The sequence below is a fragment of the Poecile atricapillus genome (assembly GCF_030490865.1).
Source record: "Poecile atricapillus isolate bPoeAtr1 chromosome 36 unlocalized genomic scaffold, bPoeAtr1.hap1 SUPER_36_unloc_5, whole genome shotgun sequence".
Taxonomy (NCBI): Eukaryota; Metazoa; Chordata; class Aves; order Passeriformes; family Paridae; genus Poecile; species Poecile atricapillus.
The window spans coordinates 125,474-144,176 of NW_026708995.1; the positions used below are offsets into that span (position 1 = coordinate 125,474).

The 18,703-nt window shown below is 59.5% G+C and overlaps 1 protein-coding gene across 1 annotated transcript in view; it reads right to left on the minus strand.

Annotated features, from left to right (window-relative positions):
- Nucleotides 1–7,085: 7,085 nt before the first annotated feature.
- Nucleotides 7,086–18,703, minus strand: part of LOC131574130 (polyunsaturated fatty acid lipoxygenase ALOX15B-like) — a 28,518-nt gene continuing 16,900 nt past the window's right edge. The window contains exons 10-16 of the mRNA XM_058828519.1: nt 17,394–17,588; nt 15,067–15,153; nt 13,499–13,668; nt 12,357–12,478; nt 11,089–11,189; nt 9,778–9,948; nt 7,086–8,162 (exon numbers count right to left, since the gene is read on the minus strand). Coding sequence (XP_058684502.1) covers nt 7,983–8,162; nt 9,778–9,948; nt 11,089–11,189; nt 12,357–12,478; nt 13,499–13,668; nt 15,067–15,153; nt 17,394–17,588 — 1,026 coding nt within the window. The 3' untranslated portion in view covers nt 7,086–7,982. The remainder of the gene's footprint in view (nt 8,163–9,777; nt 9,949–11,088; nt 11,190–12,356; nt 12,479–13,498; nt 13,669–15,066; nt 15,154–17,393; nt 17,589–18,703) is intronic.

Here is an 18,703-nt window from a genome sequence, read left to right on the forward strand (position 1 = left end):
CCATCCCAGTCCCTCCCAGTCCATCCCAGTCCATCCCAGTCCATCCCAGTCCATCCCAGTCCCTCCCAGTCCATCCCAGTCCATCCCAGTTAACCCCAGTCCATCCCAGTCCCTCCCAGTCCATCCCAGTCTATCTCAGTCCATCCCAGTCCCTCCCAGTCCCTCCCAGTCCATCCCAGTCCATCCCAGTCCATCCCAGTCCCTCCCAGTCCCCTCCCAGTCCCTCCCAGTCCATCCCAGTTAACCCCAGTCCATCCCAGTCCCTCCCAGTCCCTCCCAGTCCATCCCAGTCCATCCCAGTTAACCCCAGTCCATCCCAGTCCCTCCCAGTCCATCCCAGTCCATCCCAGTCCCTCCCAGTTCCCCCCAGTCCATCCCAGTCCCATCCCAGTCCATCCCAGTCCCTCCCAGTCCATCCCAGTCCATCCCAGTCCATACTGGAATCTCTCCCGTCGCTCTCTCCGCTCCTCCTGGCGCTGCTGCAGCAACTGCGGCTCCCGAGCGGCGTCAGCGAGAGAACGAGCTGGGGACAGGGGACAGTGGGGACATCAGGGGGGACATTGGGGACACTGGGGACATTGGGGACATTGGGGGGACATTGAGGACATTGGGGACAGTGGGGACATTGGGGGGACATTGGGGACATTGGGGGGACATTGGGGACATTGGGGACATTGGGGACAGTCCCCGAGTGCCTCTGGTTCCCTCCCAATGTCCCCAACGTGTCCCTGATGTCCCCAATGTCCCCAATGTCCCCAATGTCCCCAACGTCCCTTCAATGTCTCCCTGATGTCCCCAATGTCCCCAATGTCCCCTCAGTGTCCTCTCAATGTCCCCAATGTCCCCAAATGTCCTTAATGTCCCCAATCCCCCAATGTCCCAAATGTCCCCAATCCCCCCAGTGACGTCCCCAATGTCCCCGGTGATGTCCCCAATGTCCCCAATGTCTTCAATGTCCCCAATGTCCCCAATGTCCCCGATGTCCCCAATCCCCCCAGTGTCCCCAATGTCCCCCCAATGTCCCCAGTGATGTCCCCACTGATGTCCCCAGTGTCCCCAGTGTCCCCAGTGATGTCCCCGATGTCCCCCCAATGTTCCCCCTGATGTCCCCAGTGTCCCCGTACCTGTCCCCTCCCGCAGCAGCACCTCTCCAGTGTCCAGCCAGCGGTGACACGGGAAGGTGGCCACGGGCACGGCCCCTGGGGTGACATCGGGGTGTGGCCCGGTGACGTCAGGGTGTGTCCCGGTGACGGTGACATCAGACTGGGTCTCGGTGACGTCAGGGTGTGTCTCGGTGACGGTGACATCAGACTGTGTCTCGGTGACGTCAGACTGTGTCCCGGTGCCGGTGTCCCCAGGCTGTGTCTCGGTGTCCCCAGGGTGTGTCCCGGTGTCCCCAGGCTGTGTCTCGGTGACGTCAGACTGTGTCCGGGTGACGGTGTCCCCAGGGTGTGTCTCGGTGTCCCCTGGGTGTGGCCCGGTGACGGTGACGGTGTCCCCAGGGTGTGGCCCGGTGACGGTGACATCGGCGCAGAACCATCGGTCGGGGACAAGGGACAGCAGCGGCTCCGTGCGCAGCCGCAGGCGCAGCAGCGTCCCCAGGGGCCGGGGGGACGTCACCTCCAGCCACAGAGTCTGAGACAGGGACACCTGTGTCACCTCCCCGTGTCACCTCCCTGTGTCACCTGTGTCACCTGTGTCACCTGTGTCACCTCCAGCCAGAGAGTCTGAGACAGGGACAGCAGTGTCACCTGTGTCACCTCCCTGTGTCACCTGTGTCACCTGTGTCACCTCCAGCCACAGAGTCTGAGACAGGGACAGCAGTGTCACCTGAGTGTCACCCGAGTGTCACCTGTGTCACCTGTGTCACCTGTGTCACCTGTGTCACCTGTGTGTCACCTCCCTGTGTCACCTCCCTGTGTCACCTGTGTCACCTCCAGCCACAGAGTCTGAGACAGGGACACCTGTGTCACCTGAGTGTCACCTGTGTCACCTGTGTGCTGTTCCCAGTCCCTCCCAGTCCCTCCCAGTCCCTCCCAGTCCCTCCCAGTCCATCCCAGTTCCCCCAGTGCTCACCCTGCCGGGTCTGAGGCGCTGTCCGGAGCAGAGGTCAGGGGTCACCGCTGTCCCCAGTGCTCCCAGTAACACCCAGTAACACCCAGTAACACCCAGTGCTCCCAGTAACACCCAGTGCTCCCAGTTCCCAGTGCTCCCAGTCCATCCCAGTCCATCCCAGTCCATCCCAGCGTTCCCAGTTCCCCCAGTGCTCACCCTGCCGGGTCTCAGGCGCTGTCCGGAGCAGAGGTCAGGGGTCACCGCTGTCCCCAGTGCTCCCAGTAACACCCAGTAACACCCAGTGTTCCCAGTCCATCCCAGTCCATCCCAGTCCATCCCAGTCCATCCCAGTCCATCCCAGTCCATCCCAGTTCCCCCAGTTCTCACCCTGCCGGGCCCCAGCCGCTGTCCGGAGCAGAGGTCAGGGGTCACCGCTGTCCCCGCTGTCCCCTCGGTCCCCAGTAACACCCAGTAACACCCAGTGCTCCCAGTAACACCCAGTCCATCCCAGTGTTGCCAGTCCCTCCCAGTCCATCCCAGTGTTCCCAGTTCCCCCAGTTCTCACCCTGCCGGGTTTCAGCCGCTGTCCGGAGCAGAGGTCAGGGGTCACCGCTGTCCCCGCTGTCCCCTCGGTCCCCAGTAACACCCAGTAACACCCAGTAACACCCAGTGCTCCCAGTTCCCAGTCCATCCCAGTCCATCCCAGTCCATCCCAGTCCATCCCAGTGCTCCCAGTCCCTCCCAGTGTTCCCAGTTCAATGCTCACATTGCCTGGTTTCAGCCGCTGTCCGGAGCAGAGGTCAGGGGTCACCGCTGTCCCCGCTGTCCCCTCGGTCCCCTCCAGGCTCAGGGTGACCCTGCCCAGGGTGCCCCCCCCCCACTGCGGCCCCGTCCGGACCCCCAGGAGGTACCGAGCCCCTCCCCCCACCGGCATCACGGGGTCACCCGGAGGTCAAAGGTCAACCAGGGGTCACTGAGGTCAGCTGGGGGTCAAAGGTCACCCAGGGGTCACTCAGGGGTCAAAGGTCACCCAGGGGTCACTCAGGGGTCACTCAGGGGTCACTCAGGGGCCACTCAGGGGTCACCCAGGGGTCACCCAGGGGTCACCCAGGGGTCAAAGGTCAACCAGGGGTCACTCAGGGGTCACCCAGGGGTCACCCAGGGGTCACTCAGGGGTCACCCAGGGGTCACTCAGGGGTCACTCAGGGGTCACTCAGGGGTCAAAGGTCACCCAGGGGTCACTCAGGGGTCACTCAGGGGTCACTCAGGGGTCACTCAGGGGTCAAAGGTCACTCAGGGGTCACTCAGGGGTCCCTGGGGTCTTGCAGGGGTTCGAGGGGGGCTTTGGTGGCCTTGGGGTCTCTTGGGGGGTCCTTGGGAGGGTCCGGGGGGTCCCGGGGGGGTCCCTGGGGGGTTTGGGGGTCCCGGGGAGGTTATTGGGGGTCCCGGGGGGGTCCCGGGGGTTTTTGGGGGGTCCTGGGGGGATTTGGGGGTCCCAGGGGGGTCCTTGGGGGTCCCTGGGGGGGTCCCTGGGGGGGTCCCGGGGGTTCTCCCAGTCCTGGGGGGTCCCGCGGGGTCCTCGGGGGTCTCTCGGTGCTGCTGCGGCGCTCCCAGTGCTCCCAGTGCTCCCAGTGCTCCCAGTGCTCCCAGTGCTCCCAGTGCTCCCAGTCCTGCCCAGTTCCACCCACTTCCCTCCCACTTCTGCCCCAGTTCCATCCCAGTCCCTCCCAGTTCCCTCCCAGTTCCTCCCAGTTCCATCCCAGTCCCTCCCAGTTCCCTCCCAGTCCCTCCCAGTTCTGCCCTAGTTCCATCCCAGTTCCTCCCAGTTCCCTCCCAGTTCCCTCCCAGTTCCTCCCAGTTCCATCCCAGACTGGGACCAGTCAGACCAGTTCCAGCCCTGTCGGCCTCAGCCGCCCCCACACCAGTTACACCAGTTCCGCCCCAGTTCCGCCCCAGTTTGGCCACTGAGGCTGGGCTCTGTCCCAGGTCATCCCAGTTAACCCCAGTTCATCCCAGTTAACCCCAGTTCCATCCCAGTTTCATCCCAGTTCATCCCAGTTAACCCAGTGAGGGTGGGCTCTACCCCAGTTCCATCCCAGTCCATCCCAGTTCATCCCAGTTCATCCCAGTTCCGACACTGGGGTTGGCCTTTGCCCCAGTTCCCTCCCAGTCCCCTCCCAGTTAATCCCAGTTGCATTCCAGTTCCCTCCCAGTTCCTTCCCAGTTTATCCCAGTTTGGCCACTGGGGCTGGGTTCTATCCCAGTTCCATCCCAGTTAACCCCAGTTTCATCCCAGTTCCAACACTGGGGTTGGCCTTTGTCCCAGTTCCATTCCAGTCCCCTCCCAGTTCCCTCCCAGTTAACCCCAGTTGCATTCCAGTTCCCTCCCAGTTAATCCCAGTTCATCCCAGTTGCGCCACCGTGTCTGGGCCCTGCCCCAGTTTCATCCCAGTTCCGACACTGGGGCTGGGCTCTATCCCAGTTCATCCCAGTTCCATCCCAGTTAATCCCAGTTCATCCCAGTTTCATCCCAGTTCACCCACTGGGGCTGGGCTCTATCCCAGTTCATCCCAGTTAACCCCAGTTCCATCCCAGTCCATCCCAGTTCATCCCAGTTCATCCCAGTTCCGACACTGGGGTTGGCCTTTGTCCCAGTTCCATTCCAGTCCATCCCAGTTCCCTCCCAGTTAACCCCAGTTGCATTCCAGTCCCCTCCCAGTTAACCCCAGTTCCCTCCCAGTTAATCCCAGTTCATCCCAGTTGCGCCACCGTGTCTGGGCCCTGCCCCAGTTTCATCCCAGTTTGGCCACTGGGGCTGGGCTCTATCCCAGTTCATCCCAGTTCCTTCACTGGGAGTGCCCCACCTCAGCCCAGTACGCCCAGTATGCCCCAGTATGCCCCAGTATGCCCCAGTATGTCCCAGTATGACCAGTATGTCCCAGTCCCCTTCCCCCACACAGCCACTGCTCCATTGACACCTTTATTGACACCAGTATAGACCAGTACAGACCAGTAACAGCTCCCAGTACAGACCAGTACAGACCAGTAATGGTTAATAAATCCCAGTAACGGCTCCCAGTACAGACCAGTAACAGCTCCCAGTACAGACCAGTAATGGTTAATAAATCCCAGTAACAGCTCCCAGTACAGACCAGTAACAGCTCCCAGTACAGACCAGTACAGACCAGTAATGGTTAATAAATCCCAGTAACAGCTCCCAGTACAGACCAGTAACAGCTCCCAGTACAGACCAGTAATGGTTAATAAATCCCAGTAACGGCTCCCAGTACAGACCAGTAACAGCTCCCAGTACAGACCAGTAACAGCTCCCAGTACAGACCAGTAATGGTTAATAAATCCCAGTAACAGCTCCCAGTACAGACCAGTAACAGCTCCCAGTACAGACCAGTAACGGTTAATAAATCCCAGTAACAGCTCCCAGTACAGACCAGTAACAGCTCCCAGTACAGACCAGTAATGGTTAATAAATCCCAGTAACAGCTCCCAGTACAGACCAGTAACAGCTCCCAGTACAGACCAGTACAGGCCAGTACCAGCTCCCAGTACAGACCAGTAACAGCTCCCAGTACAGACCAGTAACGGTTAATAAATCCCAGTAACAGCTCCCAGTACAGACCAGTAACAGCTCCCAGTACAGACCAGTAACGGTTAATAAATCCCAGTAACAGCTCCCAGTACAGACCAGTAACAGCTCCCAGTACAGACCAGTACAGACCAGTAACAGCTCCCAGTACAGACCAGTAACAGCTCCCAGTACAGACCAGTAACGGCTCCCAGTACAGACCAGTAATGGTTAATAAATCCCAGTAACAGCTCCCAGTAAAGACCAGTAACAGCTCCCAGTACAGACCAGTAACAGCTCCCAGTACAGACCAGTACAGACCAGCAATGGTTAATAAATCCCAGTAACAGCTCCCAGTATAGACCAGTAACAGCTCCCAGTACAGACCAGTAACGGTTAATAAATCCCAGTAACAGCTCCCAGTACAGACCAGTAACAGCTCCCAGTACAGACCAGTAACGGTTAATAAATCCCAGTAACAGCTCCCAGTACAGACCAGTAACAGCTCCCAGTACAGACCAGTACAGACCAGTAACAGCTCCCAGTACAGACCAGTAACAGCTCCCAGTACAGACCAGTAACGGCTCCCAGTACAGACCAGTAATGGTTAATAAATCCCAGTAACAGCTCCCAGTAAAGACCAGTAACAGCTCCCAGTACAGACCAGTAACAGCTCCCAGTACAGACCAGTACAGACCAGCAATGGTTAATAAATCCCAGTAACAGCTCCCAGTATAGACCAGTAACAGCTCCCAGTACAGACCAGTAACGGTTAATAAATCCCAGTAACAGCTCCCAGTACAGACCAGTAACAGCTCCCAGTACAGACCAGTAACGGTTAATAAATCCCAGTAACGGCTCCCAGTACAGACCAGTAACAGCTCCCAGTACAGACCAGTAATGGTTAATAAATCCCAGTAACAGCTCCCAGTACAGACCAGTAACAGCTCCCAGTACAGACCAGTAATGGTTAATAAATCCCAGTAACGGCTCCCAGTACAGACCAGTAATGGTTAATAAATCCCAGTAACAGCTCCCAGTACAGACCAGTAATGGTTAATAAATCCCAGTAACAGCTCCCAGTACAGACCAGTAATGGTTAATAAATCCCAGTAACGGCTCCCAGTACAAACCAGTAATTTTGGGGTATTTTTGGGGTGTATTTTGGGGTATTTCTGGGCATTTCCAGGTGGTTTTGGGTTGTTTTGGGGCTGTCTCAGATGGCCATGCTGTTCTCGATGTCAGGGTGTATTTTAGGTGTATTTCTGGGTGTATTTTGGGTTATTTCTGGGTGTATTTTGGGTGTATTTCCAGCTGTTTTCCGGCTGTCTCAGATGGCCACGCTGTTCTCGATGTCGGGGTGTATTTTGGGTGTATTTCTGGGTGTTTCTGGGTGTATTTTGGGTTATTTCTGGGTGTTTCTGGGTGTATTTCCGGTTGTTTTCCGGTTGTTTTCCGGCTGTCTCAGATGGCCACGCTGTTCTCGATGTCGGGGTGTATTTTGGGTGTTTCTGGGTGTATTTCTGGGTGTTTCTGGGTGTATTTCTGGGTGTATTTCTGGGTGTTTCTGGGTGTATTTCCGGGTGTTTCCGGTTGTTTTCCGGCTGTCTCAGATGGCCACGCTGTTCTCGATGTCGGGGTGTATTTTGGGTGTTTCTGGGTGTTTCTGGGTGTATTTTGGGTGTATTTCCGGTTGTTTTCCGGCTGTCTCAGATGGCCACGCTGTTCTCGATGTTGGGGTGTATTTTGGGTGTATTTTGGGTGTATTTCCGGTTGTTTTCCGGCTGTCTCAGATGGCCACGCTGTTCTCAATGTCAGGGTGTATTTTGGGTGTATTTCTGGGTGTATTTTGGGTGTATTTTGGGTTATTTCTGGGTGTTTCTGGGTGTATTTCCGGCTGTTTTCCGGCTGTTTTCCGGCTGTCTCAGATGGCCACGCTGTTCTCGATGTCGGGTTGTATTTTGGGTGTTTCTGGGTGTTTCTGGGTGTATTTCCGGTTGTTTTTGGGTGTTTCTGGGTGTATTTCCGGTTGTTTTCCGGCTGTTTTCCGGCTGTCTCAGATGGCCACGCTGTTCTCGATGTCAGGGTGTATTTTGGGTGTTTCTGGGTGTTTCTGGGTGTATTTCTGGGTGTTTCTGGGTGTATTTTGGGTGTATTTCCGGCTGTTTTCCGGCTGTCTCAGATGGCCACGCTGTTCTCGATGTTGGGGTGTATTTTGGGTGTATTTTGTGTGTATTTCTGGGTGTTTCTGGGTGTATTTTGGGTTATTTCTGGGTGTTTCTGGGTGTATTTTGGGTGTATTTTGGGTGTTTCTGGGTGTATTTCCGGTTGTTTTCCGGCTGTCTCAGATGGCCACGCTGTTCTCGATGTTGGCGGGGTCCAGGTAGGGGTAGGGCCGCTCCAGGCCGCGGTTCCTGGCGCGGATTTCCCGGGAGATTCGGCGCAGGCGGCGCCGGAAGCGCCGGATCAGGCGCCGGGGGGGAGCCTCGGTGAAATGGCGCTCGGGGTAATGGCCCAGGGGACGCTGCGGGGACACGGACGGGGAATTGGGGAGGGGTCCCGGGGGACACGGACGGGGGGAATTGGGGAGGGGTCCCAGGGGACACAGACGGGGAATTGGGGAGGGGTCCCGGGGGTCCCAGGGGACACGGACGGGGAATTGGGGAGGGGTCCCGGGGGTCCCAGGGGACGCTGCGGGGACACGGACGGGGAATTGGGGAGGGGTCCCGGGGGACACTGAGGGGACACGGACGGGGAATTGGGGAGGGGTCCTGGGGTTATTCTGGGGAGGGGTCCCAGGGGTCCCAGGGGACACGGACGGGGAATTGGGGAGGGGTCCCAGGGGACACGGACGGGGGGAATTGGGGAGGGGTCCTGGGGGTCCCAGATGGGGAATTGGGGAGGGGTCCCAGGGGTCCCAGGGGACACGGATGGGGGGAATTGGGGAGGGGTCCTGGGGGTCCCAGATGGGGAATTGGGGAGGGGTCCCAGGGGTCCCAGGGGACACGGATGGGGGGAATTGGGGAGGGGTCCCAGGGGTCCCGGGGGTCCCAGACAGGGAATTGGGGAGGGGTCCCAGGGGACGCTGCAGGGACACGGACGGGGGGAATTGGGGAGGGGTCCCAGGGGTCCCAGACGGGAAATTGGGGAGGGGTCCCAGGGGACACAAACAGGGGGATTTGGGGAGGGGTCCCAGGGGACACAAATGGGGGGTTTGGGGAGGGGTCCCGGGGTTATTTTGGGGAGGGGTCCCAGGGGTCCCAGGGGACACGGACGGGGGGAATTGGGGAGGGGTCCCACAGGGGGTTGGTTGTTTTGGGGAGGGGTCCTGGGGTTATTTTGGGGAGGGGTCCCAGGAGACACTGTGGGGACACGGACAGAGGGATTTTGGGGCGGGGTCCCACAGGGGGTTGGTTAATTTGGGGAGGGGTCTCAGCACCCAGAGCATGGCTGGGGGGATTTGGGTGGGATTTGATGTCCCAGGGTGGGTTTGGGTGGGTTATTTGGGCTGGGTTAATTTGGGGAGGGGTCTCAGGGGGGGTCAGTGAATTTGGGGAGGGGTCTCAGGGGGGGTCAGTGAATTTGGGGAGGGGTCTCACCATGTCCATGGGCTCGTTCCTCAGCACCCGGAGCACGGCCGGGGGGGTTTGGGTGGGATTTGGGTGGATTTGGGGTCCCAGGTTTGGTTATTTCAGGGTGGGTTATTTTGGGGAGGGGTCAGTGAATTTGGGGAGGGGTCTCAGATGTGATGGGTGAATTTGGGGAGGGGTCTCACCATGTCCATGGGCTCGTTCCTCAGCACCCAGAGCACGGCCGGGTGGGATTTGGGTGGGATTTGGGTGGATTTGGGGTCCCAGGTTTGGTTATTTTGGGGTGGGTTAATTTGGGGAGGGGTCAGTGAATTTGGGGAGGGGTCTCAGGTGTGGTCAGTGAATTTGGGGAGGGGTCTCACCATGTCCATGGGCTCGTTCCTCAGCACCCAGAGCACGGCCGGGGGGGTTTGGGTGGGATTTGGGTGAGTTTGGGTGGGGTATTTTGGGCTGGGTTATTTTGGGGAGGGGTCAGTGAATTTGGGGAGGGGTCAGTGAATTTGGGGAGGGGTCTCAGATGTGATCAGTGAATTTGGGGAGGGGTCTCACCATGTCCATGGGCTCGTTCCTCAGCACCCAGAGCACGGCCAGCACCGTGGCCGAGGTGTTGATCGCCGGCAGCGCCGCCAGGAATTCCCGCTCGGACAGCGCGGCCTTGGAGCGCGGCGGCGGCGCACGCATGGCGGCCGGGGCGTTCGGGGGGAACGCGGAGAGCTCAAACTGCAGAGACCCCAGACCCAAATCAGAGACCCCAGACCCAAATCACAGAGCCCAGACCCAAATCAGAGACTGAACTGAGACCCCAGACCCAAATCAGAGACCCCAGACCCAAATCACAGAGCCCAGACCCCAAAGGCGGCGGCGCACGCATGGCGGCCGGGGCGTTCGGGGAGAACGCGGAGAGCTCGAACTGAGACCCCAGACCCAAATTAGAGACCCCAGACCCAAATCACAGACCCCAGACCCAAATCAGAGACTGAACTGAGACCCCAGACCCAAATTAGAGACCCCAGACCCAAATCACAGACCCCAGACCCAAATCAGAGACCCCAGACCCAAATCACAGACCCCAGACCCCAAAGGCGGCGGCGCACGCATGGCGGCCGGGGCGTTCGGGGGGAACGCAGAGAGCTCGAACTGAGACCCCAGACCCAAATCAGAGACTGAACTGAGACCCCAGACCCAAATCAGAGACCCCAGACCCAAACTGAGACCCCAGACCCAAATTAGAGACTGAACTGAGACCCCAGACCCAAATCACAGACCCCAGACCCAAATTAGACCCCAGACCCAAATCACAGACCCCAGACCCAAATCACAGACCCCAGACCCAAATCAGAGACCCCAGACCCCAAACTGAGACCCCAGACCCAAATGAGCCCCCCCGAGACCCCAAATGTCCGAGAGACCCCAAAGGTCAGGAAACAACCCCAAATGTGAGACCCCCAAATGTGGAACTGTGGGGGCAGGGCAGGGTCAGGGGTCAAAGGTCACTCTGGGGTCACTCTGGGGTCAGAGGTCACTGTGGGGTCACTGTGGGGTCACTGAGGGGTCAGGGTAGGGTCAGGGGTCACTGCGGGGTCACTGCAGGGTCAGAGGTCATGGTGGGGTCACTGTGGGATCACTGTGGGGTCAGGGGTCACTGTGGGGTCACTGGGGTCACTGTGGGGTCACTGTGGGGTCACCATGAGGTCAGGGGTCACTGTGGGGTCACTGTGGGGTCACCATGAGGTCAGGGGTCACTGTGTGGTCACTGTGGGGTCACTGTGGGGTCCGGGTTCAGGGGTCAGGGCGGGGTCACAGCGGGGTCAGAGGTCAGGGTGGGGTCAGGGGTCACAGCAGGGTCAGGGTGGCTCTCACCTGGCCGCTGTTGGTGGCCGCGTGGTGAGCAGAGCAGGTGTAAATCACCGTGGTGACAAAGGTGACCAGGCCACGGCGAGAGTCCAGCCGGGACGGGACCCCTGGGACACACACAGGGGTCATTGGGGTCACTGAGGGGTCACCCAGGGGTCACTGGGGTCACCAGGGGTCACTCAGGGGTCACTGGGGTCACCAGGGGTCACTCAGGGGTCACTGGGGTCACTGAGGGGTCACCCAGGGGTCACTGGGGTCACCCAGGGGTCACTGGGGTCACCAGGGGTCACTCAGGGGTCATCAGGGGTCACTGGGGTCATCAGGGGTCACTGGGGTCACCAGGGTTCACTCAGGGGTCACTGGGGTCACCCAGGGGTCACCCAGGGTCATTGGGGTCACCAGGGGTCACTGGGGTCACTCAGGGGTCATTGGGGTCACCCAGGGGTCACTCAGGGGTCATTGGGGTCATTCAGGGGTCATTGGGGTCACCCAGGGGTCATCAGGGGTCACTCAGGGGTCATTGGGGTCATTCAGGGGTCACTGGGGTCACCCAGGGGTCATTGGGGTCACCCAGGGGTCATCAGGGGTCACTGGGGTCACCCAGGGGTCACCCGGGGGTCATCCAGGGGTTACTCAGGGGTCACCCAGGGGTCATCCAGGGGTCACCCAAGGGTCATCCAGGGGTCACTCAGGGGTCACCCAGAGGTCAACAGGGGTCACCTGAGGTGTCACTTGTCCCTCCTGTCCCTCCTGTGCTCACCTGAGGTGTCACCTGAGGTGTCACCTGTCCCCACCTGTCCCCCCTGTGCTCACCTGAGGTGTCACCTGTCCTCACCTGTCCCCCTGTGCTCACCTGAGGTGTCACCTGAGGTGTCACCTGTCCCCACACCTCTCCTGAGGTGTCACCTGTCCCCACCTGTCCCCCTGTGCTCACCTGAGGTGTCCCCTGTCCCCTCCTGTCCCCTCCTGTCCCCACCTGTCCCCTCCTGTCCCCCTGTGCTCACCTGAGGTGTCACCTGTCCCCACCTGTCCCCACCTGTCCCCACCTGTCCCTCCTGTGCTCACCTGAGGTGTCACCTGTCCTGAGGTGTCACCTGAGGTGTCACCTGTCCCCTCCTGTCCCCACCTGTCCCCCCTGTGCTCACCTGTCCCCTCCTGTCCCCTCCTGTCCCCACCTGTCCCTCCTGTGCTCACCTGAGGTGTCACCTGTCCCCACCTGTCCCCTCCTGTCCCCTCCTGTCCCCACCTGTCCCCACCTGTCCCCCTGTGCTCACCTGAGCGCCGCCGCCCCAGGAAGCCCCTCCTGAAGATCTCCCCCACCCAGGCCTGGAGCTCGGGGTCCTCCTGGACAGCGGCGTCAGACGGGTAATACAGGTGGAGAACACCTGAGACAAACCTGGGGACAATGGGGACATTGGGGACATTGGGGACATTGGGGACATTGGGGACATTGGGGTAATACAGGTGGAGAACACCTGAGACAAACCTGGGGACATCAGAGTGACATTGGGGACATTGGGGACATTGGGGTAATACAGGTGGAGAACACCTGACACAAACCTGGGGACATTGGGGACATTGGGGACATTGGGGACATTGGGGTAATACAGGTGGAGAACACCTGAGACAAACCTGGGGTGACATTGGGGACATCAGAGTGACATTGGGGTAATACAGGTGGAGAACACCTGACACGAACCTGGGGACATCAGAGGGGACATTGGGGACATTGGGGACATTGGGGTAATACAGGTGGAGAACACCTGACACAAACCTGGGGTGACATCAGAGTGACACTGGGGACATTGGGGACATTGGGGACATTGGGGACATTGGGGACATTGGGGTAATACAGGTGGAGAACACCTGACACAAACCTGGGGACATTGGGGACATTGGGGGACATTGGGGACATTGGGGGACATTGGGGACACTGGGGACACTGGGACAGGACAGAGCCACCACCCCGGTGACAAACCCAAGCCCAGTGAGGGGTGAGGGGGGTGCTCAGGGGGGGCTCCCCAGGGTGTCCCCAGGGGGTGTCCCCATGTCCCCAGGGGGTGTCCCCATGTCCCCAGGGCTGTCCCCGTGGTGTCCCCGTGTCCCTGCAGTGTCCCCAGGGCTGTCCCTGGATCCCCAGGGGGTGTCCCAGTGTCCCCACGGTGTCCCCACTGTGTCCCCATGTCCCCAGGGCTGTCCTTGCTGTGTCCTCTTGGTGTCCCCATGTCCCCAAGGGGCGTCCCAGTGTCCCCAGGGCTGTCCCCAGGGTGTCCCCAGGGCTGTCCCAGTGTCCCCAAGAGGTGTCCCCACAGTATCCCTGTGTCCCCAGGGCTGTCCCCACGGTGTCCCCACGGTGTCCCCAGGGCTGTCCCACTGTCCCCAGGCTGTCCCCATGCTGTCCCCTCGCTGTCCCCACCTGCGGATGGCTCCCCACACCTTGGTGGCGTCGTTGCCGAAGTGGTGGCGCTTGGTGGCCGCCACCCCCCGGTGCCGCAGGTCCCGCGGCAGCACCAGCGAGCGCCAGCGCAGCTCCCGCAGCCCCCGGGCCACCAGGGCCAGCAGCCCCCGCCGGCCCAGGGCCACCGCCTGGGGACATTGGGGACATCAGGGGGACATGGTCAGGGTGGGGATTCACACCAAAATCCCACCAAAATCCCCAAATCCCACCCAAAATCCCCAAATTCCAACCCAAAATTCCCCCAAAATCCTGCCCAAACCCCGCAGCTCCCGCAGCTCCCGGGCCACCAGGGCCAGCAGCCCCCGCCGGCCCAGGGCCACCGCCTGGGGACATTGGGGACATTGGGGACATTGTCAGGGTGGGAATTCCCACCAAAATCCTGAAATTCCAACCCAAAATCCCCAAATTCCAACCCAAAATCCCCAAATTCCCACCCAAAATCCCCAAATTCCAACCCAAAATCCCCAAATTCCCACCCAAAATCCCCAAATTCCAACCCAAATCCTGCAGGGCCACCAGGGCCACCAGGGCCAGCAGCCCCCACCAGCCCAGGGCCACTGCCTGGGGACATTGGGGACATCGGGGGGGACATTGTCAGGGTGGGAATTCACACCAAAATCCCACAAAAATCCTGAAATTCCAACCCAAAATCCCCAAATCCCCACCCAAAATCCCCAAATCCCCACCCAAAATCCCCAAATCCCCACCCAAAATCCCCAAATTCCCACTCAAAATCCCCAAATTCCAACCCAAAATTCCCACCCAAATTCCCACCTGAATCGCCCCCTCCCCATTTCCCGGTGCCCCCCCAGACCCTCCCCATTGCCCCCCAAACCCCCCCAAGTGCCCCCCAATCCCCCCCAGCTCCACCCCAAGCCCCCCAAATCCCCCAGTGCCCCCCTAAGACCCCCCGGACCCCCCCCAAGCCCCCCAGACCCCCCCATGCCCACCCAAAGTGCCCCCCAGACCCCCCCCAAGCCCCCCAAGCCCACCCAGACACCCCCAGACCCACCCTGACCCCCGCAGACACTCCGTGTGCCCCCAACCCTCCCCAGACCCCCCCAAGTGCCCCCCCAAACCCCCCCAAGCCCCCCACAGTGTACCTCAGACCCCCCCAAGCCCCCCCAACCCACCCCAGACCCCCCCAGACCCCCCCAAGTGACCCCCCCTGACACACCCTGACCTCCCCAGACCCCCCCAAGCCCCCCACAGTGTACCTCAGACCCCCCTCAAGCCCCCCCAAGCCACCCCAGACCCCCCCAGACCCCCCCAAGTGACCCCCAGCCCCCGCAAAGCCTCCCCCAGCCCCCCCAAATCCCCCCAGACCCCCCCCAAGTGCCCCCCCAGACCCCCCAGGCCCCCCCAGACCCCCCCAGCCCCTCCCGTGCCCCTCCAGACCCCCCAGACCCCCCCCAAGCTCCCCCAGACCCCCCCAGACCCCCCAGACCCCCCCCAAGTGCCCCCCCCAGACCCCCCCAGACCCCCCCAGACCCCCCCAAATCCCCCCAGCCCCCCCGGGCACCGACCCTGTCGAAGACCCCCCCGGGGTTGAGCAGGAAACGCCGGGCGAGGGCCCCGATCTGAGCCGTGAAACGGGTGTGGGGCACCAGCAGCTGGGGGGACACCGGGAAATGGGGGGGTCATGGGGGGCACCGGGAAATGGGGGGCACCGGGAAACGGGGGGGTCAGGAACCGGGGGGGGGTCACCGGGAAATGGGGGGGTCACCGGGAAATGGGGGGGTCATGGGGGGCACTGGACCCCGATCTGAGCCGTGAAACGGGTGTGGGGCACCAGGAGCTGGGGGGAAACGGGAAATGGGGGTCACTGGGGGGGGCACCGGGAAATGGGGGGCACCGGGGGGGCACTGTGACCGATCTGAGCCGTGAAACGGGTGTGGGGCACCGGGAAATGGGGGGGTCATGGGGGGGGGGGCACCGGGAAAGGGGGGGGAAATGGGGGGCACCAGGGGGGGCACCGGGAAATGGGGGGGTCATGGGGAGGTCATGGGGGGCACCGGGGGGGGCACCGGGAAATGGGGGTCACTGGGGGGGCACCGGGGGGGTCACCGGACCCCGATCTGAGCCGTGAAACGGGTGTGGGGCACCAGGAGCTGCGGGGAAACGGGGGGCACCGAGAAATGGGGGGGCACCGGGGGGGTCACAGGGGGGTCATGGGGGGTCATGGGGGGCACATGGGGGGGTCATGGGGGGGTCATGGGGGGTATGGGGGGTCATGGGGGGGTCATGGGGGGTCACGGGGGTCACAGGGAGGTCAGGGGGGGTCATGGGGGTCATGGTGGGTCAGGGGGGAGTCATGGGGGGTCAGGGGGGTCACGGGGGTCACGGGGGGGTCATGGGGGTCATGGGGGGGTCACAGGGGTCATGGGGGGCTCACAGGGGGTCAGGGGGGGTCATGGGGGGTCACAGGGAGGTCATGGGGGTCATGTGGGTCATGGGGGTCATGGGGGGGTCATGGGGGGGTCATGGGGGGCTCACAGGGGGTCATGGGGGGTCACGAGGGGTCATGGGGGTTATGGGGGGGGTCATGGGGGGTCATGGGGGGTCATGGGGGGGTCACGGGGGGTCACAGGGGGTCATGGGGGGGTCATGGGGGGTCACAGGGGGGTCACGGGGGGTCATGGGGGGGTCATGGGGGGTCACAGGGGTCATGGGGGGTCACGGGGGGGTCATGGGGGGTCATGGGGGGGTCATGGGGGGTCATCGGGGGTCATGGGGGGGTCACGGGGGGGTCACGAGGGGTCATGGGGGTTATGGGGGGTCATGGGGGGTCATGTGGGGTCACAGGGGTCACGGGGGGGCACCGGGAAATGGGGAGGGGGCAACAACACCTGGGGGGGGCACGGGAATGGGGGGGGTTGGGATTGGGGGGTTCAGGGGGAGAAATTTGGGATTTTGGGGTTTTTCAGGGTGAAGATTTCAGGGTTTTGGGGTTTTTCAGGCCCAGGACTTTCAGGGTTGGGATTTTCAGGGTTTTCAGGGATTTTGGGGTTTTTCACGCCCAGGATTTTGGGGTTTTTCAGGACCAGGATTTTTGGTGTTTTCAGGACCAGGACTTTGGGATTTTGGGGTTTTTCAGGGTGGGGATTTCAGGATTTTGGGGATTTTCAGGGCGGGGATTTTGGGGTTTTTCAGGGTGGGGAATTCAGGATTTTGGGGTTTTTCAGGGTGGGGAATTCAGGATTTTGGGGTTTTTCAGGGTGGGGAATTCAGGATTTTGGGGTTTTCCACACCCAGAATTTCGGGTTTTTGGGGTTTTTCACACCCAGAATTTCGGGATTTTGGGGTTTTTCAGGGTGGGGATTTTGGGGTTTTTCAGGGTGCAGATTTCAGGATTTCGGGGTTTTTCAGGGTGGGGATTTTGGGGTTTTTCAGGGTGCAGATTTCAGGATTTCGGGGTTTTCCACACCCAGAATTTCGGGATTTTGGGGTTTTCCACACCCAGAATTTGGGGATTTTGGGGTTTTCCACACCCAGAATTTGGGGATTTTGGGGTTTTCCACACCCAGAATTTCGGGATTTTGGGGTTTTCCACACCCAGAATTTCGGGATTTTGGGGTTTTCCACACCCAGAATTTGGGGATTTTGGGGTTTTTCACACCCAGAATTTGGGGATTTTGGGGTTTTTCACACCCAGAATTTGGGGATTTTGGGGTTTTCCACACCCAGAATTTCGGGATTTTGGGGTTTTCCACACCCAGAATTTCGGGATTTTGGGGTTTTCCACACCCAGAATTTCAGGATTTTGGGGTTTTTCAGGGTGGGGATTTTGGGGTTTTCCACACCCAGAATTTGGGGATTTTGGGGTTTTCCACACCCAGAGTATCGGGGTTACCTTGAAGAGGGGGTGCTGCGGGGCCAGCTGGCGCAGCGTGGCCAGAGCAAACACCTCTCCCAGCAGGTGAGCCCGCAGCAGGTGCGTCAGCCCCTCGTGCACCTGGAACTCGGCGCTGCGCACCTGTGGGGGAGGGGGGAACAGGGAAACATCGTCAATGGGGTGGTTTGGCAGAAGATTCTGGAAATAGGAAGGCTGGAATCAAAGTAGAAATGAAAACCTGCCTTTAATTTAATTTAATTTAATTTAATTTAATTTAATTTAATTTAATTTAATTTAAGTAGAAATTAAAACCTGCCTTTGATTTAATTTAATTTAATTTAATTTAATTTAATTTAATTTAAGTAGAAATTAAAACCTGCCTTTGATTTAATTTAATTTAATTTAATTTAATTTAATTTAATTTAATTTAAGTAGAAATTAAAACCTGCCTTTGATTTAATTTAATTTAATTTAATTTAATTTAATTTAATTTAAGTAGAAATTAAAACCTGCCTTTGATTTAATTTAATTTAATTTAATTTAATTTAATTTAATTTAAGTAGAAATTAAAACCTGCCTTCGATTTAATTTAATTTAATTTAATTTAATTTAATTTAATTTAAGTAAAAAGTAAAACCTTACCCTTCTCAGTCAGAGGATACTGAGCACTGGTTTACCAAAGAACAACTTTTATCCCTCTCTTGTGTTCTCCCTCTCTCCTCAGCCTCCCTGGTTTCCCCTGCTCTCCTCAGCCTCCCTGGTTTCCCCTCTCTCCTCAGCCTCCCCCCTCTCTCCTCAGCCTCCCTGGTTTCTCCTCAGCCTCCCTGGTTTCCCCTCAGCCTCCCTGGTTTCCCCTGCTCTCCTCAGCCTCCCTGGTTTCCCCTCTCTCCTCAGCCTCCCTGGTTTCTCCTCAGCCTCCCTGGTTTCTCCTCAGCCTCCCTGGTTTCCCCTCAGCCTCCCTGGTTTCCCCTCTCTCCTCAGCCTCCCTGGTTTCCCCTCTCTCCTCAGCCTCCCTGGTTTCTCCTCAGCCTCCCTGGTTTCCCCTCAGCCTCCCTGGTTTCCCCTGCTCTCCTCAGCCTCCCTGGTTTCCCCTCTCTCCTCAGCCTCCCTGGTTTCTCCTCAGCCTCCCTGGTTTCCCCTCAGCCTCCCTGGTTTCCCCTGCTCTCCTCAGCCTCCCTGGTTTCCCCTCTCTCCTCAGCCTCCCTGGTTTCTCCTCAGCCTCCCTGGTTTCTCCTCAGCCTCCCTGGTTTCTCCTCAGCCTCCCTGGTTTCCCCTCAGCCTCCCTGGTTTCCCCTCTCTCCTCAGCCTCCCTGGTTTCTCCTCAGCCT